Here is a 22,545-nt window from a genome sequence, read left to right as displayed (position 1 = left end):
TCAGGCCTAGCTCCAGAATAAGGAAGAGGAGACGATCAGAAATAGGAACGCCGGGAGAAGCATCGGCCATGCGCATCACGCCTCATGCAGCCGCCACAGCTTTGACCAGGGAAAACGCTTCTCTAGTCCTGCTTTTTGCCACAGACCCCCTCTGCTCGGACTAGGGGGAGGGACAGGGGCAGCAGATGGAATAAGAATGAAAGCAGCTGAATGGACCACTCTCCTAGAGAGTGAAGGTCGGGACAGGCGGCTGCACGCAGGCCAGGCCCTGTTCTTCCCACGGGCCTCAGAGCAGTGGGCATCTGTTCAGTTACCTAAGGGAGATGCCAACCCTTTTCTCTGGTCTAGATCTAGAGTTAAAGGCTCCACCCCAGGTCAGTCTCTTGCTCTCTGCCCACCTCTCATTCTCCAGGCCTTCCCTTCCCCCATGCCCTTCGGGACCCTAATAAAATAACCAACAGCTGGGGGGAAAAGATAAACCTTTATTTGGAAAAGAGAATTCAAATGACCATTTAAACCCCCCTTTCATTTCCAAAACAGAAACAAGAAAACAAGGAAAAGATTATCTATCACGCTCCTGCCCTCTGCCATTGTTAGCCATTTTTAAACTACACTGCCTGGCAGAAGAGAAGAGCGGTTGGGCCCTGGTTCTAGGAACCAAGGAGACCACCTCAGGAGATGTCCAGGAAGAGACAAACAGAATGGATGGTGAGGTGTGGACAGATGGGCCTGGGGCTCAGACAGGCACATGCCCAGTACCAAGGAAACAATGTTTAAAAATATACATGCAGAGATAAAGTCCCCAGAACGGAGGCATGGAAAGCTTATAACCATGAATGCAGCAGCAGAATCCAAGCTGGGTCTTTGGCGCTCAAAAAAAAAAGGAGAAAACATGAACCGCAGCTAACTGTCCCTGACTTTAGCCTCTCTCAGCTATATCCTCCAGTCCCACTCTGGGGGCCACATCTGCAGAGCCAGCAGCAGCTACTCTGAGTGACGGGAGGTGTGAGGAGGAGCCGGCCAGGAACACCCCACGCCATGCCCAGCAATGAAAGGTTAAGGCCTGCAGGTGACTCACGTGGGCAAGGGAGCCCCCTGAACGGGCCAGAGCACCCACTGCGCCCCGAGAAGGAAAGCAGAGACAACGAGCAGCGGAGGCCAGGCTGGCTGGAGCAAACCCTCAAGCACCGCCACGTCCGGGGCTCGGGCCACTTGTGCCCAAGGCCACCTTTCTACTGAGAAGGTTTGGCCTGAGCTCAATCTTGGGCTTTTGTAGGGGCAAAAAAGGGAAGGGAATGTGGGAGGCAGCAAAAAGTAAAACGCAGTTGGAGGAGAGGAACAGAGAGCTGCAGCTGAGGTGTGTGAGGAAAGGGGGCAAGTCCCTGAGGTCTCTAGTCTGCTGCTTGCTCTCCTGCCCCGGACTCCCACCCTCGCCCCGGTCCTCCAGGAAGACCAGAGTTTCCTGACAGTTCTTCCTCCTCAGCCTTGATGAGCTCTGAACCTCGAACCGCTGACCCCCTCCCCCGCCACAGGGCAGCTTGGGGAAAGGGACGAGCCCTGGGGGAAACACACAGGCCGGCGGGGCGCGCTGGGCAAGACCTCAGAGGCTGCAAAGACCAGAAGTGCCCCTGAGTCTGTGGGGCCCACTTGTTCCAGAGCCCCAATGGAGAGGACCCCCTGGTTGACTGGATGAATGCCTAATGAAACACAGAGGATAAAGGGAGAGCAGGGCCCATGACCCACGGTCTCAGCATGGAAAGCGGGCTGCTCAGAGACAGGCGTGACCGCACAGAGCAGCGCATCTCAACATGTGTGTGTCTGCAGGAGGGCTGGGCCCACGAGTCTCAGGCAGGGAGAAGGTCGGGTCAGAAGGCACCACCAAGAAATGGCCTGAAAACAAATAACCAAGGAGATCAGTAGCTCCCGCAACCCTGGTAATTAAAAATCAGTGGGGAGCGCTGGATACATGGAAGGAAGGGGGGGCCCCCCGCTTGTGCCTCTCCCGGGGCCACCCCCTCATGTGGCACAGGGTTAGGAAGAGGCTAGGGCGGGGCAAGGACCACAGGCAGAGAGTGTGGACAGGCCTGGAGAAAATCTAACCATGGGGGAGAAGGGCACGAGGAGGGGGCGGGGAGGGGTCGTTAAGTTTCTTGGATCTAAGTTTCCAGAAGCATGGGATATTTCCACAGTCTCTGATCCGGTGAGCTCTTCTGGAAGAGAAGAAGCGCTCTTCTCGTGGGAGCCCATCATGGGGCGGCGACTTCCATCCCGAAGCTGGCCAGTAGGCAGAGGTGGTCTGAAGAGCAGAAGGGGTTGGGTAAGCCGTTGGCAGCCCAGAGGATCTCTTCAGAGAGGAGCGAGAGCCGGCCCAGGAGCTTGAGAGTTCCGTCCCGATACAGCCTGCGATCTGGAGCACAGAGCAGAGGCCGGTGGGCGACGCGGCCCCCACCACGCGGCCCGGGGTGGGAGGGGGCCTGCGGGAGCTTCACCTTCAAGACGCTGCATCTTCTCGGCCGCCCACCCTCCCTCTCACCTCCTGCGGCCTCTTGGACGCTCCATGATATGTCAGTGAATGGAGTGAGTGGGCTCGGGGGCTGTGGCAAACTAGAGAATGCACCTCCAAGCCCAGCATTACAAGATCTTCCGATTTTCTGAGAGAAGTCGGAAACCCAGAGTTTCTATGTAAAATCTGATTTTTAAACAAAATCCGAACACTGTAAAAGACATGCTTTAAACAAAATAGGTGTGGGGCTGACCGACTGCCACGCTGTGACTACAGTGAGGGGCAAGAAGACAAGAAACTGGGTTTCTATTTCTAACCTCACCAAGACCCTCACTAGCCAGCTGCCACTGAACAAATCCAGTCACCTCCAGGTGGTCTATTTTCATCTTGAGAAAGGAGGGATGGCTTGTTCTGCTACAAAGATAAAAAGAGAGGCCGGGCAAAGGGCCTAAGGGAAGTACGATGAGGACGACCAGCGTCAGGCAGGTATGAGATCTGCTCCTTTGCCAGGCAGGTCCCAGCAGCCCAAGTCATGTGAGCAGATGCCTGACCTACCATCAGCTCCCAGAGACTCTGGGGAGTGGCGTCCGGGAATCCAGGATCCACCAGGCTTACCAGTTCTGTTCCCATTCTCGCAGGACTCAGCTGAGAAGAAGATGTAGTCTACTGTCGTTCCCAGCCCCAGGGGCATTGTGGTGACCTCTGGGCGGCCATGCTGGGGCAGGAAATGAGTATACACCGAGGTCAGGTGTAGGCAGTGCTGGATGGTGCCCACAGTCCTACGGGGTGGAGGGGGAGACGCCAGTCAACAGACACCACTGACCTTCTCCCAAGGTCACTTCTCTGTGGGTTTTATCAAGCTTTTTAATGGATGAGCCCAAATAATTCAAGCTCAGCAAGTTCCTTCCCATGCTAATCAGAGATGGAGAGTCTTAGCTAAAATCAGCCTAGAAACAGACATATTTGTACTCAGCCCTGTCGACATGCCTTACCCCCCACCCTCCTCTTGCTACCTGGTGAAGTATATACCTCAGGTACCCTTGCCTGTGGGTCAGCAGGCTCTTCTGTGAGGCCTTACTCCCTAAGGAAACGTGCACGGGGTTTTCATCTTTAAGAAACTGAGTGGGTCGCCTCTGGCCTCCGCACACCTGTGTGTTCCTCCATAACCTTATCATGTGTTAGGGGGAAGGGAAAGCTCAGCAAAGCATTCCCCCAAGTCAGGTCCGGGAAAGCCAAAGGAGCCCCTCTAATACATCTCAATGGAGCTGGGATGCAAGCAGAGAGAACTGGAAGAAAACTACCTGGGGACGTCCGGCTCAGACCCAGATGTGTCTTCCTCAATGACAGACTCAGCCCAGCCAGCAGGTCTCTCTGTGGAAGACCAGAGAGAGGAGTTTTATCACTCACAGACAGGGAAGGAGGATCAGAACCTTGCACCCTGAAACAGCAGTCAGATCCTTGACTGGATCGTTCCAGAAGGGAAAAGGGAAAGAGAAAACATGAAGGGGGGAAGCAAACAATGGACCAGAGTCAGGGACCTCAGGGAGCAGACAGACAGAGGCCTCTAACACAGACATCTCTGCCCTGGTTCAGCAACTTTTTAAAAAATTTACACTTTAAGTTTTAGAATAGGTAATAACAGTCACATGGTTACAAAAACCAAAATGTAGAGAAAAACCTCAGTGAAAAGTCTCCCTCCTACTAGGGGGCCCTTGCCACCCAGGGGCAACCAACGTTATCAAATCCCTGGTGTACTCCTCTAGAATCTTTTATCCCACACAATCCATTGTGTATTTACACATATCTATATATGTATGCTGGAGAAGGAAACGGTAATCCACTCCAGTGTTTTTGCCTGGAGAATCCCAGGGACGGTGGAGCCTGGTGGGCTGCCATCTATGGGGTCGCATAGAGTCGGACACGACTGAAGCGACTTAGCAGCAGCATATATGTATGCATATACATATGTATGCACACCCTTACACACATATATGCATCCATACTTACACACACCTATATATATACACACACATACTCAAAGAAAAAAGACACAATATCAGGAGAGAAAGAGGGAATACTAATACAGGTCCTGCTGGGCGTGCTGCAGTTCCTGGGCTCATAGAGTCAGACATGCCTTAGCGAGTAAACAACAACTGACACTGGTAAGTGTCATGGACTGCATGTTTCTGCCTCTTCAAAATATGTGGAAATCCTAACCCTCAATGGGATAGCATTTAGGAAGTGGGGCCTTCAGCAGGTAATCTGGCATTGAGGGTGAAGCCTTCATGAATAGGATTGATGCCCTTTTAAAAGGGATCCCAGAGAGCTGTCTCATCCTCTTTCTGATGTGTGTGGATGCAACAAGTTGGCAGTTAGCAAGCAGAGGAAAGTCCTCACCAGAACCAGACCATGCTGGCACCTGGACCTTGAACTTCCAGTCTCCTGAACAGTGAAAAATAAAGTTCTGTTGTTCATAAACCACTCACCTACAGTATTTTGTTATAACAACCCAAACTAAGAAAATAGAATAACAAGGACCAAAAAATTGACAAACACTTAAGACAGACCAACCAAGAAAAAAAAGAGAAGACTTAAATTACTAAAACCAGGATTAAAAGAGAGGGCCATCACTACCAACCTTATAGAAATTTAAAAATTATAAGGATACAGTTAAAAACTGTATACCAACAATCTAGATGACTTAGGTAAAATGGAAAAATTCCTAAAAAGACAAAAACTACATAAACTCATTCAAGAAAAAGAAGAAAATCTAAATTAGCAATTGTTATATACTATGACCAAGTATTTTTATCCTAGAAAGTAAGGTTGGTTTAACATCTGAAAATTATTAATAGAATATTGAAAAACAAACCCATGATCATCTGAATAAACAGAAAAAACCTCTGACAAAATTCAACACTCCTTTACGACCAGAAAAGAAATTAAAAACCCAAACTAAAAGCAAAACAAAACTCATAATGCTAAAAAAAAAAAAAAAAAAAAAAAACCAGGAATAGGGCTTCCCTGGTGGCTCAATAGTAAAGAATGCGCCTGCCAATGCTGGAGACATGGGTTCACAACCCCTGGTCCGGGAGCAACTAAGCCCCTGTGTCACAACTATTGGTAGTCTGATATATGGCCAAGTCTCAGGAATTTCCTGTGGATATTTTAAGAATTGCCTTTGCTCTGCCTTTAAAGTTCAGAATTTAATACGTATCAACGAGATTTACCATAAAACATGTTACTTCAGTTCAGTTCAGTCGCTCAGTCATGTCTGACTCTTTGCGACCCCATGGACTGTAGCATGCCAGGCTTCCCTGTCCATCGCCGACTCCCAGAGTTTACTCAAACTCGTCCATCGAGTCGGTGATGCCATCCAACCGTCTCATCATCTGCTGTCCCCTTCTCCTCCCACCTTCAATCTTTCAAAACCAGCATCAGGGTCTTTTCCAATGAGTTGGTTCTTCACATCAGGTGGCCAAAGTACTGGATTCAGTTTCAGCATCAGTCCTTCCAATGAATATTCAGGACTGCTTTTCTTTAGGATGGACTAGTTGGATCTCCTTGCAGTCCAAGGGACTCTCAAGAGTCTCCAACACCACAGTTCAAAAGCATCAATTCTTTGGCACTCAACTTTCATTATAGTCCAACTCTCACATTCATATGTGACTACTGGAAAAACCATAGCTTTGACTAGATGGACCTTTGTCGGCAAAGTAATGTCTCTGCTTTTTAGTATGCTGTCTAGGTTGGTCATAGCTTTTCTTCCAAGGAGCAAGCGTCTTAATTTCATGGCTGCAGTCACCATCTGCTGTGATTTTGGAGCCCAAGAAAATAAAGTCTCTCACTGTTTCCTTTGTTCCCCATCTATTTTTCATGAAGTGATGGGACCAGATGCCATGATCTTAGTTTCCTGAATGTTGATTTTTAAGCCAACTTTTTCACTCTCCTCTTTCACTTTCATCAAGAGGCTCTTTAGTTCTTCTTCACTTTCTGCCATAAAGCTGCTGTCATATGCATATCTGAGGTTACTGATATTTCTCCCAGAAATCTTGATTCCAGCTTGTGCTTCATCCAGCCTGGCATTTCGCATGATATACTCTGCATAGAAGTTAAATAAGCAGGGTGACAATATACAGCCTTGACGTACTCCTTTCCCAATTTGGAACCAGTCTGTTTTTCCATGTCCAGTTCTAACTGTTGCTTCTTGACCTGCATGCATATTTCTCAGGAGGCAGGTCAGGTGGTCTGGTATTCCAATCTCTTGAAGAATTTTCCACAGTTTATTGTGATCCACACAGTCAAAGGCTTTGGCATAGTCTATAAAGCAGAAGTAAATGTTTTCCTGAAACTCTTGCTTTTGCGATGATCCAACGGAGCAATTTGATCTCTGCCTTTTCTAAATCCAGCTTGAACATCTGGAAGTTCACAGTTCACATACTGTTGAAGCCTGGCTTAGAGAATTTTGAGCATTACTTTGCTAGCAAGTGAAATAAGTGCAATTGTGCAGTAGTTTGAACATTCTTTGGCATTGCCTTTCTTTGGGATTGGAATGAAAACTGACCTTTTCCAGTCCTGTGGCCACTGCTGACTTTTCCAAATTTGCTGGCATATTGAGTGCAGCACTTTCACAGCATCATCTTTTAGGATTTGAAATAGCTCAACTGGAATTCCATCACCTCCACTGTCTTTGCTCATAGTGATGCTTCTTAAGGCCCACCTGACTTCACATTCCAGGATGTCTGGTTCTAGGTGAGTGATCACACCATCCTCGTTATCTGGGTCATGAAGATCTTTTTTGTATAGCTCTTCTGTGTATTCTTGCCACCTCTTCTTAATATCTTCTGCACTCATTTCACATGCTAGCAAGGTAATGCTCAAAATCCTTCAAGTTAGGCTTCAACAGTACATGAACCAAGAACTTCCAAATGTACAAGCTTGATTTAGAAAAGGCAGAGGAACCAGAGATCAAATTGCCAACATTTGTTGGATCATAGAAAAAGCTAGAGAATTTCAGAAAAACATCTACTTCTGTTTCATTGACTATAGGAAAACCTCTGACTGTGTGGATCACAACGAACTGTGGAAAATTCTTAAAAGAAATGGGAATACCAGACCACCTTACTTGTCTCCTGAGAAACCTGTATGTGGGTCAAAAAGCAACAGTTAGAACCAGACGTGGAACAATGAATTAGTTCAAAATTGGGAAAGGAGTACAACAAGGCTGTATACTGTTCACCCTGCTTATTTAACTTCTATGCAGAGTACATTATGTGAAATGCCAGGCTGGATGAATAACAAGCTAGAATTAAGGTTGCCAGGAGAAATATCAATAACCTCAGATATGCAGATGATACCACTCTAATGGCAGAAAGTAAAGAGGAACTAAAGAGCCTCTTGATGAGGGTGAAGGAAGAGAGTGAAAAAACTGATTTAAAACTCAACATTCAAAAAACTAAAATCATGGTATCTGATTCATGACAAATAGAAGAGGAAAAAATGGAAGCAGTGACAGATTTTATTTTCTTAGGCTCCAAAATCACTGTGGACATTAAGTGCAGTCATGAGATTTAAAAGACACTTGCTCTTTGGAAGGAAAGCTATGACAAACCTAGACACTGTATTAAAAAGCAGAGACATCACTTTACTGACAAAGGTCCCTATAGTCAAGGCTATGGTTTTTCCAGTAGTCATGTTTGGATATGAAGCTGGACCATGAAGAAGGCTGAGCACTGAAGAATTGATGATTTTGAATTGTGGTGCTGGAAAAGACTCATGAGGGTCCTTTGGACTGCAAGGAGATCAAACCAGTCAACCCTAAAGGAAATCAACCCTGAATATTCATTGGAAGGACTGAAGCTGAAGTTCCAACACTTTGGCTACCTGATGCAAAGAGTAGATTCACTGGAAAAGAGCCTGATGCTGGAAAAGACTGAGGGCAGGAGGAGAAGAGGCCAACAGAGGATGAGACGGTTAGATAACATCACTCACTCAATGGACTGAGTTTGAGCAAACTCTGAGAGATAACAAAGGACAGGAAAGCCTGGTGTCCTACATTTCATGGGGTTGCAAAGAGTTGGACACAAGTTAGCGACTAAACAACCATATCCAATTAAGTGAAAGTCCCTCGGTCATGTCCAACTCTTTAAGACCCCATGGGCTATTCAGTCCATGGAATTCTCCAGGCCAGAATACTGGAGTGGGTAGCCTTTCCCTTCTCCAGGGGATCTTCCCAACCCAGGGATCAAACCCAGGTCTCCCGCATTGCAGGCAGATTCCTTACCAGTTGAGCCACAAAGGAAGCCCAAGAACACTGGAGTGAGTAGCCTGTCCCTTCTCCAGCAGATCTTCCAAACCCAGGAATCGAACCTGGGTCTCCTGCATTGCAGGCCGATTCTTTACCAGCTGAGCGACGAGGGAAGCCCATAACCAATTAAAAGGAATTCCAAAAAGAGGAAGCAGAAAGTAGAAAATTATTGAAGAAATATTACCAGCAAACCATCATGAAATTTCAGAAATCAAGGGATTAGAGAGAATAACCAGAGTCTCAGGAAGGCAAAATACATGACATACAAAGAAAGGATCAAGAATCAAAACAGAAGCAGATGTCTCATCAGCAATATTGGAGCCTGCAAGACAACGCACTAAATCAATTTCCAAACTAAACCTTTACCCTTACCAAACCTCATACCAGTGTGAGAACAAAAGAAAAGAAAAAAGAAATCAAGTGTTTTTGTTTTTGTTAGCACGTGAAAAGAAAAACCAATGAGAAAGGAAAACTGGTTCCCTCAGCAAGGTCCCCCCCCTGCAGCCCTGTGTACGAACAGCGCTGCTCTGGCAGTCACACGGGGCCCAGGCCTCTGCCTGCCCCACCAGGCCGCATGAGCACAGAGGCCCCAGCTGCCCCCATCTGAGCTCAGACAGCTTCCTGGACCATTCAGCACTGGTAGCAGCCGAGAAAGTAAGGTCTGCAAATACCTGGGAAAAGGACAGTAAGTTGTGAGGAAACAGGCAAGTGCAGAAGCTGGATTCTGAATTTTCCTGGTCCAAAACCTGATCAGATAGCCTTTGCTCTGTGGCCATCTGGCCAGTTTGTAAATAGTAGTTAGTCCACTGTCTTACAGAAAACAGTTGTTTTGTTTTTTTCTCCTAGAATGCACTTAACTAGGCTCATGGTTTATTCGTACATGTTAAAAGACCCAAAGCTCTGGAAATAAATGGAAATATGCAAGTGCTCATGAAAAAGAAAACGTAGTAACCCCTTTCTGTGTCTTTAAGAACCATACCAGAAAGAAGAAACCACTGATAATTAAAAATATTTACAAGAGGGGGACTTAAAATTTAGATTCCCATCTTATGAAGTATTCCCTCAAAAAGAGAATGAGGGAAGAGTGGGAATCACAATGTCCCTTCCTTTTTTTCACACCGCACCTGTGCTGTAGAACACACGCGCAGAGGGCAATGCCAACTTGTGGGAACGTCAGACCAGCACTCCCCAGCGCCGAGCTCCTCTTGCGGCTCAGATGCTTCCCTTTCAAGTCAGTATCACAGTCAAGTTGGCAAGTTTTACTGTGCACAGTTGGGCTGGACGACTCTGGCACCAGACTAGGAATATTATTTGATAGCACATCTAAACAAATCCTCCAGAAAAACAGATGACACACTATGATCTCCTCGTACTAAACTCGCCTTTCTACTCACGGTCTAAAAGTGATGGTGGCTTTTCAGACTTGGAGTCTTTAAAAAAGATTCATCAGGAGCCTGTTCAGCCCTGGATGGGGGTACTGAACAAACAGAAAAGCACGTTCACAGTTTGTGGAGGATGTGTGTGTTTACTCAAATTTAATCTCAATTTTGAAAACACTGCTATTATTGGGCACTGTTAGTGAACTGGATATCTTCCCCCTACATAATGATTCTACTTACAAAGTGATTGTCAGTATGTATTTTAAAGTTCTTATTTTGTTATTAATCAAAATGCTTATTTTATGTTTCAAGTACAGTACTGATTTTTACAAACAATCTATTCTTAACATGGAATTACCTATGAGGGATCCTACTACTGTTTAACTTGAGGATTCTGAATTCTTAAAACACTCATCCACAGTTTCCCTGCCTGAGTCCAACTGACACAAGCACTTACCCCAGTTCCTAGCACATACCAGTCGCTCACCACAGCTGTAATAATACATTAGCTTTGCAATTAAAAAAAAAAACCCAAGCCATTGAAATGCTCACTTCTTTGTGTAAAATGACAATGCAAGTTAAATTCCTTCAAGAAAACAATGAATTCATTGCTTATCACCAGTCCTTTCATTAATACTACAATTGGTTTTTTTTTTCCTTTTATTTATTTTTTTTTTATTAGTTGGAGGCTAATTACTTCACAACATTTCAGTGGGTTTTGTCATATATTGATAAGAATCAGCCATAGATTTACACGTATTCCCCATCCCGATCCCCTCTCCCACCTCCCTCTCCACCCGATTCCTCTGGGTCTTCCCAGTGCACCAGGCCCGAGCACTTGTCTCATGCATCCCACCTGGGCTGGTGATCTGTTTCACCATAGATAGTATACATGCTGTTCTTTTGAAACATCCCACCCTCACCTTCTCCCACAGAGTTCAAAAGTCTGTTCTGTATTTCTGTGTCTCTTTTTCTGTTTTGCATATAGGGTTATCGTTACCATCTTTCTAGATTCCATATATATGTGTTAGTATGTTGTAATGTTCTTTATCTTTCTGGCTTACTTCACTCTGTATAAGGGGCTCCAGTTTCATCCATCTCATTAGGACTGATTCAAATGAATTCTTTTTAATGGCTGAGTAATATTCCATGGTGTATATGTACCACAGCTTCCTTATCCATTCATCTGCTGATGGGCATCTAGGTTGCTTCCATGTCCTGGCTATTATAAACAGTGCTGCGATGAACATTGGGGTGCACGTGTCTCTTTCAGATCTGGTTTCCTCAGTGTGAATGCCCAGAAGTGGGATTGCTGGGTCATATGGCAGTTCTATTTCCAGTTTTTTAAGAAATCTCCACACTGTTTTCCATAGTGGCTGTACTAGTTTGCATTCCCACCAACAGTGTAAGAGGGTTCCCTTTTCTCCACACCCTCTCCAGCATTTATTGCTTGTAGATTTTTGGATAGCAGCCATCCTGACTGGCATGTAATGGTACCTCATTGTGGTTTTGATTTGCATTTCTCTAATAATGAGTGATGTTGAGCATCTTTTCATGTGTTTGTTAGCCATCTGTAAGTCTTCTTTGGAGAAATGTCTGTTTAGTTCTTTGGCCCATTTTTTGATTGGGTCATTTATTTTTCTGGGATTGAGCTGCAGGAGTTGCTTGTATATTTTTGAGATTAATCCTTTGTCTGTTTCTTCATTTGCTATTATTTTCTCCCAATCTGACGGCTGTCTTTTCACCTTACTTATAGTTTCCTTTGTAGTGCAAAAGCTTTTAAGTTTCATTAGGTCCCATTTGTTTAGTTTTGCTTTTATTTCCAATATTCTGGGAGGTGGGTCATAGAGGATCTTGCTGTGATTTATGTCAGAGAGTGTTTTGCCTATGTTCTCCTCTAGGAGTTTTATAGTTTCTGGTCTTACATTTAGATCTTTAATCAATTTTGAGTTTATTTTTGTGTATGGTGTTAGAAAGTGTTCTAGTTTCATTCTTTTACAAGTGGTTGACCAGTTTTCCCAGCACCACTTGTTAAAGAGGTTGTCTTTTGTCCATTGTATATCCTTGCCTCCTTTGTCAAAGATAAGGTGTCCATAGGTTCGTGGATTTATCTCTGGGCTTTCTATTCTGTTCCATTGGTCTATATTTCTGTCTTTGTGCCAGTACCATACTGTCTTGATGACTGTGGCTTTGTAGTAGAGTCTGAAGTCAGGCAGGTTGATTCCTCCAGTTCCATTCTTCTTTCTCAAGATTACTTTGGCTATTCGAGGTTTTTTGTATTTCCATACAAATTGTGAAATTCTTTGGTCTAGTTCTGTGAAAAATACCGTTGGTAGCTTGATAGGGATTGCATTGAATCTATAGATTGCTTTGGGTAGAATAGCCATTTTGACAATATTGATTCTTCCAATCCATGTACATGGTAAAATTGACAAACCATTAGCAAGACTCATTAAGAAACAAAGAGAGAAGAACCAAATTAACAAAATTAGAAATGAAAATGGAGAGATCACAACAGACAACACTGAAATACAAAGGATCATAAGAGACTACAACCAGCAGCTCTATGCCAATAAAATGGACAACTTGGATGAAATGGACAAATTCTTAGACAAGTATAACTTTCCAAAACTGAACCAGGAAGAAATAGAAGATCTTAACAGACCCATCACAAGCAAGGAAATTGAAACTGTAATCAAAAATCTTCCAGCAAACAACAGCCCAGGACCAGATGGCTTCACAGCTGAATTCTACCAAAAATTTAGAGAAGAGCTAACACCTATCTTACTCAAACTCTTCCAGAAAATTGCAGATGAAGGTAAGCTTCCAAACTCATTCTATGAGGCCACCATCACCCTAATTCCAAAACCAGACAAGGATGCCACAAAAAAAGAAAACTACAGGCCAATATCACTGATGAACATAGATGCAAAAATCCTTAACAAAATTCTAGCAAACAGAATCCAACAACATATTAAAAAAATCATACACCATGACCAAGTGGGCTTCATCCCAGGAATGCAAGGATTCTTTAATATCCGCAAATCAATCAATGTAATACACCACATTAACAAATTGAAAGATAAAAACCATATGATTATCTCAATAGATGCAGAGAAAGCCTTTGACAAAATTCAACACTCATTTATGATTAAAACTCTCCAGAAAGCAGGAATAGAAGGAACATACCTCAACATAATAAAAGCTATATATGACAAACCCACAGCAAGCATCACCCTCAATGGTGAAAAATTGAAAGCATTTCCCCTGAAATCAGGAACAAGACAAGGGTGCCCACTCTCACCACTACTATTCAACACAGTGTTGGAAGTTTTGGCCACAGCAATCAGAGCAGAAAAAGAAGTAAAAGGAATCCAGATAGGAAAAGAAGAAGTGAAACTCTCACTGTTTGCAGATGACATGATCCTCTACATAGAAAACCCTAAAGACTCTTCCAGAAAATTACTAGAGCTAATCAATGAATATAGTAAAGTTGCAGGATATAAAATTAACACACAGAAATCCCTTGCATTCCTATATACTAACAATGAAAAAACAGAAAGAGAAATTAAGGAAACAATACCATTCACCATTGCAACAAAAAGAATAAAATACTTAGGAGTATATCTACCTAAAGAAACAAAAGACGTATACATAGAAAACTATAAAACACTGATGAAAGAAATCAAAGAGGACACAAACAGATGGAGAAACATACCGTGTTCATGGATTGGAAGAATCAATATTGTCAAAATGGCTATTCTACCCAATACTACAGTTTTTTCAGTCATTGCTTGGTCGTCTTAAGTTATTCTTCTAGCATTTTCTTCAAGACAGACTTTGAGTTGAGAATAAAATTCTTGAGACATACCTTCTTTCCTGAAACTTTGCTCTCCAGTGTTCTAGAATTGAATGTTAATTTTAAGAAATTAAAGCCTGAAGCCTACCTAATTATTTTTACCTTTAAAAGTAGCCTGATTTAAAAAAAGAAAAAAAAGGCATCCCACTCTTTTTGGTTCAATTGTCCAAAAGATTCCATCTTTGACTTGTTAACTTCATTAGGAGGTCTTACTGCTGACTCACCTATGTCAGTTTTCCCTGAGATGTGGTATATCCTTCTCAATCCAAAGATTCAGATCTCTTCATCTTGGGAAAATCTTCCTTATATCCTACCGTTAAATATTCCTTCTGTGCCACGATATTGGCTTTCTTCTTTGTAAACACCAACTATGTATATGTTGAATCTCCTTAACTTCCACTACTGTCATATTCTCTCTGGTACTTTCTTTCCTGGCCTCTACCTCTTGTTTTCAGCAAGCCTCTTCTCTCTTGTGTTGCATCTAATTTTGGCTTCATTTTAAGTGATTTTTTTCACTTTTTATTCCACTTCTTTCCTGAGCTCGGCAGCTTACATTTCATCTTCTGGGTCTGCATTCCAAGTAATGGGCATTTTCCTTACAACACAGGGTTCTGTATGAGTCCTTTTAACCTTTACGTCTCCCACCCAAAAGAAATGTGCAGCTCCATAAGCATTTCATCTCCCCCCTGCCACTTAACCAGACTACTTCATGCAAAGATGGCTTGATTCCTTGATCAGTCTTTCCTCCAGTGCCTCTCTGGACCAAAAGGATTCAGGCAATTTCATTTCACAACTGTGCCATCCTATTCCTATTGATCAAACAAGGGATTCTGATTTTGTGCCTCAAGGTTTGCACCTCACCATAAAGAAATGCACCCTGCAGGTTCTTTTTAAGATTCATACACGGCGCCACAGATGAGTCTCTCCATACCTCCTCCAGCACCCCTGCTGGATCGCCAGTGCTTCTTGCAGCCATTCCACCTGTGTTGTGCTTCCCAATTTCAGATATCTTCAGGTCTCCTAGCATTCTCAAAGATGGTGCTTCATTTTTTTTTTTTCATTCTCCTTGTTGCTTTGGAGTAGTTTCAAAGACAGGAAGTGGAGAATGTCAAGTATACTCTGCTATGTACCATGTGGAAGTTTTCTCAGTAGGAGTAACTTTTTATTACAACCAGGAGTACTCTCACCTTACAATTTTCACGTCTGTTTTCTCTCTTATACATGCCGTACACATGCTAGGTATTAGCAACTTTAGCTTTAAAAGCTTATGGCTTACTCAAGGTCTCAAAGCTGGTTAGAGCCCAGGTCTCTTGATTCCTAGTCCATGTTCTCAACACATTGCGCATGGCCAGTGAACTTCACTGACCTTCCCCGTAAGTGTATTTTTTACCAGAAGCTGATATTTAAGAATTATATCTATAAGACTAAAAAACCACATAACTGACAAGCATCAGAAATGAAGAAGAAAGAAGACCAAGCTTAGTTGGACAAGTTAGGGAACAAGCTTAGTTCCCATTACCTGGCTTAGTATCTGTCACTCCTTCCATAAGAACCAGTCCTACAGGTCTCTGGCAGGCGATGCTGCAGAAGCGGAAGCGTAGCAGGAAGTCTCGGCTATACTGACGTCTCTCTGTAAACCAGGAAAAGCCACACAGTGAAAGAAAGGAAGAGCAGCCACGAGCTGAGACTTCCTTAATCCCAAGAAGCTTCCAGTGCAGGGACACAGAGGAAGTCTGGCCCTGAAGACGAGGAGACTTTCCAAAGGCTACGACTGAAAGCTACCCATTTCACCGGGGACCACGAGGAGGACGATGAAAAATATAAAGGAATGTGCTAAGAGAACTGAGGGAATTACGCTTCCTCTTGTCAATGAGGTGCCAGCTTTCTCCCAAAAGGGGCAGGCAGGGACAACCAGCCGAGACCACGGCACGTGCTCACCTGAGCTTGTGGGGTGACAGGAAGTGACGTACTGACAGCAGTCCGTGATACCCAGGGAGCTGGGCCACAGCGGGGCCTGCAGCTTCCTCTGATAAAGCTGATGGGAGAAGTCTTCCTGTCCAGATACCTACGAGCAAGGAGCAGATGGGAATAAGGAATCTGAGACGGAAAAAGAGAAAAGCCCCTGTTTGGGGACATGCGGACAAACATACACACACACAGAGTCACACAATACATACAAAACATGTCAGTCTCAGGGGAAAGTTAAAAATAAGGAACTAATTAAAACTATTTTTTGTTAATTAGAAACACTGAAATGTCCACAGGGACAAGGGGAAAGAGAATAAAGTATGTGAAACAAAGAGAATAGAACCATGAGAACATAGGGTTCCCTAAATTTCACATCGGAAAAATCTGCACTACTCTGCCAGGAAGTATCCGCTTTCAAGGGCTTTAATTTGCCATGGGAAAAGGTTTATTTGGATCTTTGGATCTTCTGGATCGAGTCTAGTATCTAAAGCCCACTACTGGGAAATCACACGGTCAAACCAAATGGGAAATGCACCAAAGCACTTTACCGTATCTACGACACCATCCTCGGTCAAAGCCCATGAGCAGCCTGGGAGCAGACAGAACGTAGTAGGGGAACATTCGGCAGCATCAGTCATCTGCACATCTCCAATGTGTGTAGCAAAATCCCCTTTATTTCATTTACAAACAACAAATATTTGAATGCCAACTATGTGCAAGACACTAGCTATGGGCTGGGGAGATAATCTCTCTGCCCACAAAGGACAAACATTTTCAGTATGCCTTCAGAAGGAAAGCACACCTTCAACTGAATGGCCATTTACTAGCTGTGTCACTTTGGGCAAGTCAGTTAACATCTCTTGGGTTCAATATCCTCTCCTATTGAATGGGATAATAATACCACAGACAACTAAGAATCTTGACAATAACCACTACCAATTATGGACTGCTCCCTTTGAAGCAGGAACTGGAAAACACTTTGTGTGCATTATTTTAATGAATCCACCAAAGAAGACCCTGAGAAGTAGGTCTCACTATATTCCCCAGGGTATGATGAGGCCAATGGGGCTCAAGGAAGGGAAGTTAACTTGCCCAAGGTGGCAGAGCAGGGTCTGAATGCAGGACTGTCTGGCTTCCAAATGAGTGCTCTGAATCACTCTGCTTAATGGCAGCTGTCACGTGGGAGGCACTTCCCAAGTCTACTTCTCATCCCCTGAGCCCCTTGGTAACAACAGCAGCTTCCTGGCAGGATAATGCCTTCCTCTGCGCATGTGGCAACCAGGACATCGCTGGCACTTGAGTAACCTCATTAAAATAAAAGCCCAAAGGGCTCAACAATAATTCAGTCTTCTTACGTCCTTTCTCCACTGCGCCTTGCCAAAAGTTAAAGAACAAATTGGATCAGCAGGGGCAAAAGAGAGAAACAAGGAGATTCAGTGACATATAAAGGAATCAGCACAAGCTGAATGCCCCTCAGCAGGGCTAAATGAACCACCGTAAAACTGTAATAGAGCCATGTTACAAAGATTCAGCAGTCAATAGGAATGAGAGAGATATGTATGTACATTTGTTGAGTAAAAAAAAAAGCTAGAAAATGAAATATACAGTAGTACGTCATGTTTATAAACACATACAATAGATTAGATAGCAGCCGCTAGAAGCAATCAGCATAGTGTTGGAGGGCAAGAGCCCTGGGGCCAGACCACCTGATTATAAATCCTGGCTCCACCACTAACAACCTGCACAAACTAGAGAGAGTAAATGGCCTAACTGTCTCTATGCCTTAGGTTTCTCACTTATAAAATAGAAGCAATGATGGGACTTGTGAAAATTAACGAGTTAATGTACGTAAAGTGCTTAAAATAGCATCTGGCACAGAATAAGTGCTTAGTAAATGGAGACAATGATAGTTACATCACCACAGCAGTTTAGGAGCACTGACCTAGAAGAACACCACCAAACTCTGAACAGTTATTACATGACTCTAAGGGGAGGCATAGGAAATGCAGGTAGTAAAGCAGGCTTTGATCTTAAGCCCGCTCTATTACCTGCATTTCCCACGTCTCCCCTTAGAGTCACGTAATAATGCTTGAATCCTTATAGAGATGTACTTGTGTACATCTATGTATTTACTTATGTACTCGTAAACTAAACATAAATTAATAATAAAAACTGAAAGGATTCCAGTATACCAAAGGAACTCACGAGCTCCTAACATCCAGGCGTGGGTACCAGAGCTATCAACAGGACAAGAGAAAGCAGGAGGGAGGCAGCACAGGTGTCCCTGAGGTCCCTGCCACAGAAGCAGCCCTGCACGCCGACACCCCGATCCCCCTCCAGGCCCACCCCGCAGGGGCCGCTCCCATCTCACCTTCCAGGCTGGCATCCCGTGGTACTGGAGCTCACCGTCCCTGATGAAGTTGTAGAGAGGCGAGTCGGGCACAGAGTTCAGGTCCCCACACAGGACGACAGGGCAGTGGCTGCCGTCCGACAGCCGGGCCACCTTGTCCACTTCGGCCAGGAGAATGGCCATCTGGGCCAGCTTGACGTCGCCCCGCCGTGGGTTGTACAGGACGTGGGTATTTGCCACACATAAGGGGGCCACTGAGACTTGCCCCAGGCCTTCCGGGACCAGTGGCTGGAGCAGCAACACTAAGCCCACGTTGTCCCGATTGAGGAGCTCCAAGCCAGGCCGAAAGTACTCCACGGGGCTGGCGCAGAGCAGACGGAATCTCGTGGGCTTGTAGCAGACAGCACAGCCATCGGTCTTACACCCGGTCCTCCTCTTGTAGAAACAGGTAAAGCCTGCAAGGAACGCCCCGCCAAGGAGACGGGTCAGAGTCCGTGAACCCTGCATCCCTCCCACCGACGGCAGGAGCCCAGGTGTGTGCCCCCAGTGCACGCCTCCTGCCGCTCAACACGGGGGAGTCCTCGCCCTGAGCCGTCCCCGGGGTCTGCAGAGGCCACCTTACAGCGGTAACCAGAGGGCTGCGTACCTAGAAGGCGAAGGAGGGACCAAAGGGTGTGATAGGAAAAGCATGGACTCCAGGGTAAGACAAGTTGGAGTCCAGGCTCCACAAGGATGAGCTTTTTACTTATAGCTTTGTGACCTTTGAGCTAGTCACTCAAATTTTCTGAACCTCAGTCTCCTCCCTATAAAATGGGTATAATAATTCCAGCCTCAGAGAGTTGGTAAATAGATGTAAATAAATGACAATGTATGTCAGAACCACTTTAAAACTTCAGGACTCTTGTTTTTCTTCTCACTCTACACGAGGGAGCTAGCTCACAGGTGAGACACGGTTTACTGAGAGGAAAGAAGAGATGGTGCGTTCAGGAGAGGGTAGACAGGGTGGGAGGAAGAAAGACTGGCACACGCGCCAGGGAGCGGCATTACCCATCATCCTCAGAGAGGGCTCCAGCTGCTCCCAGTAATGATCTTCCTGGACCTCCTGGAGACACAGGATCTGGGGAAGCCACACAGAGACCAGTCACTCCAAGGTAACGGAGGGCACCACAGCACAACTCCCACCCCAGGAGCAGACGCTGAAGCCACGTGGGAAGCTGCTGTGGGTCTCGGGCTGGGCCGCACTGACACTTCCCCTGGGGGCTGACTCTTCCCCAATTGCCACTCCAGCCAAGAACAGGCCCTGAGTGAAGCTGGATTTTCCTGCTCTGAATCCCTCAAGTCTCCCTCCCTGCAAAAAGGTGCTAGTGAGGGGTCACCGATGGGGAGGCTTCTTAGTATCTGCCCAAAACTCATTTACACCGGGCAGCAAGCTCCCAACCTAAGCAGGACTCCAATCACATGAACAACTGTGGGTGAACTCATTTTTCTAAGGGCACAGGGAAACTGCCAGGGTCCAGAGCAAATGCAAGATAGCACACCCCCATCCATCCCACCCTCCCCACCCGCCTTCGCTTACGTCCGGGTCCCAGTGCTGGAATTCCTGCATGAGATTCGCAAAACGATAGCTCCAGTTGAGGATGTCGGGGTGGCAGTGCAGATAGAGCTCGGAGCTCTGCTGCATCAAGTCCTGGGCCAGGATATTATAGGACATCAGAGTGAACTGGAATTGAGGGCCATCCCCCACCTCCAGGCCCTGAGCATCTGGCTGAGTGGAGAAATCCTCCCATTCTCGCCACAAGATTTCTGCAAAGGGGTGGGAAGAAGAGGTCCGTGGTTGAGTCCATGCCATTCACAGGGCCCGCCATCGCTACTCCTGGCCCAGTGATACTGTGACAAAGTTCCCCTTCTCATTTTCCCTGTCATCCATCCCTTTCTGGGGTGATCTGAACAACACTCTTAAGGACAGCCTCAGGCCATGGAGTAAGCTCCACGAAGGCAGGGACAATTTTGACCTGTTCACCACTGTATCCCTAGTACCTAGCATAGTACCTAGTACTTAGTACCCTGAAGTTCACTAAACATGGCCAGCAATTCCTCATTTTTTATAAAGCCATGGGTCTCCAGGGAATCACTCAGATGAATGTGCTTAACGTCATCTGAGATTAAAGACATTTCTAGAGTAATCTCAGCCTTGGCTGTTTTCTGACCTCTACACCTAGAAGGTCCTACAGAACCAGAAACTATGTGTCCCCCATGTCCCCTCGAGCAGGGAGCTAGCTGTAGAGTGGATTGCAAACCTATGTGAGGCATAGCCCTCAATTCTCCAAATTTTAATAGAAGCGCAATACGTAACACAGATAAAAATGGAGTTATCCTGGTCGGGGCAGAGAGAGCGGAGGCCGTGAGAGCTCTCCACCCTCAGCCCAGGTCACCTCCAGAGAATCAATAAGGTAGAGAATGAGAACTAGGGTCTGCTTTCAGTTCTACCACTACCTAGATTTGTGACTTTTCGGCATATCCTGCCACCTCTCTGAGCCGTGATGACTTCATCTCAAAAGGCCACGGGGCTGGATGAAATGACCTCTAAGGCCCCTCTGGATTTGCAGCTGCAAGTCTCAGAAAACCAGAATGCAGCGGCAGAGCTCCACACAAAAGAGGCTTCTCTTTAGCAACGGCTCTGCCCAACTCCAAGACAACCACTGCCCCGGCTCACTCAGCCGGCTATCAAGACTCACCGTGATACGGGATTTCCACTGGGGGAGGCTGCAGCTGCCCCAGACCCGCAAAGGGCCAGACAGGGGCCTCTTCCTGGGACACAGGCTCCGGTGCGATGCTCCAGGCCACCACCGCAGGGTCCTCATCCCACTGCTCTGTGGCCAGCGCACCCATGGGGAAGACAGCACAGTCTGTGTACTGGGGGCCAGTCTGCACGGGCACCGCTGCCCACATTGGGCCCTGGACCTCCGACAGTGGCGCCTCCTCTCCTAGCACCTCGGGGAAAGGCTCCTCCAGGTTCTCTGCTGCTCGCAGGTCACTCAGCTGCCTGCTGGACCACTTGTCCTCCAGAGCAGCATCCTGTTCTCCGGGATTATCCATCAGGAGGGCCAGGCTGCTCTCAGCGAGCCCCTTATCTACAAGGGGACCGTCGCTCACAGTTGAGAGCAGCTGGCTCGACCCTTCTTCCCGCCACTGCTGCAGCAGGCCCTCACACTCCTCCTGGTCGGGGCCCCGAGGGGCCATGGCAAAGTCCCCTTCTACCTGGGAGGACGAGCTCTTCGCCAGGAGGGCATTTTTTCGACATGTGAAGAAAGCATCTAAAAAGAAAGCCAAAATACCATGTTGTAAGATGATGGCATCATTCAACTCACACTCCTCTCTCAACTTCTGATATAAGCCCCACGCGCCTGCGTGCTCAGTCGCTTCAGTCGTGTCCAACTCTTTGTGACCCTATGGACTGTAGCCAGCCAGTCTCCTCCGTCCATGGGGTTCTCCAGGCAAGAATACTGGAGTGGGTTGCCACGCCCTCCTCCAGGGGATCTTCCTGATCCAGGGATAGAACTTGGGTCTCCTGCACTGCAGGCAGATTCTTTACCACTGAGCCATGGGACAGCCAGTAAGTCTCATACAAGCAAGAATCATATCCACCGTGCTCATCGTTGTATCATCACTGAACCTGCCAATTTTAGGGTCTGGAACATCACCATCACCAGAGCCAAGTGCTTACTATGTGTCAGGCACTGTTCTAAGTACTTTACAAAGTATTAACTAATTCCCATGGTAGGGATCTGATAAATACTCTGTGCACGAATGAAAGAATGGCTATCCCATATAATTGAGAACAGAGGTGATCACATATAACCACACTCCTTTTGTCTGGAGATTAAGAATCCTAATAACTTCAACTCTCTGGTTCTAAGAGCCACATGACACTGGAACCAGCACTTCACCATAACAACTGGGGGTTATGGCCCAGCACTGAAATGAACAAAACTCGGACAATGCCCCTAGTGAGATGGACTTACTCTTGACTTTAAAATGAGGACGAGGGAACTGTGAATTGGATAATCCCCAAGAGCTTTTCTAGTTCTATAAATTTCCCAGTCTATGAATGCATTCCAACAGAAAGCAGACAAAAAGGGTGTCTCAAAATCTGGACAAGCTACCTTTTAGCAAAGGCCT

At 45.9% G+C, this 22,545-nt stretch overlaps 1 protein-coding gene across 4 annotated transcripts in view; it reads right to left on the bottom strand.

The window, feature by feature from the left end:
* Nucleotides 1–462: 462 nt before the first annotated feature.
* ANGEL1 (angel homolog 1) overlaps nt 463–22,545 on the bottom strand; it is a 68,551-nt gene continuing 46,468 nt past the window's right edge. For all 4 annotated transcript variants that reach the window (XM_043921165.1, XM_043921168.1, XM_043921166.1 and 1 more), the window contains 9 exons: nt 21,102–21,680; nt 19,943–20,169; nt 19,414–19,483; nt 18,388–18,821; nt 15,987–16,113; nt 15,568–15,678; nt 3,805–3,874; nt 3,119–3,282; nt 463–2,407 (listed from right to left, as the gene is read on the bottom strand). In XM_043921165.1, the coding sequence (XP_043777100.1) occupies nt 2,247–2,407; nt 3,119–3,282; nt 3,805–3,874; nt 15,568–15,678; nt 15,987–16,113; nt 18,388–18,821; nt 19,414–19,483; nt 19,943–20,169; nt 21,102–21,680 (1,943 nt within the window). In that variant the 3' untranslated portion in view covers nt 463–2,246. The remainder of the gene's footprint in view (nt 2,408–3,118; nt 3,283–3,804; nt 3,875–15,567; nt 15,679–15,986; nt 16,114–18,387; nt 18,822–19,413; nt 19,484–19,942; nt 20,170–21,101; nt 21,681–22,545) is intronic.

This window comes from Cervus elaphus, chromosome 12, assembly GCF_910594005.1.
Source record: "Cervus elaphus chromosome 12, mCerEla1.1, whole genome shotgun sequence".
In the NCBI taxonomy this organism is placed as follows: Eukaryota; Metazoa; Chordata; class Mammalia; order Artiodactyla; family Cervidae; genus Cervus; species Cervus elaphus.
The sequence above is the reverse complement of the archived record's forward strand: the minus strand, read 5'-3'. Positions and strand labels throughout refer to the sequence as shown.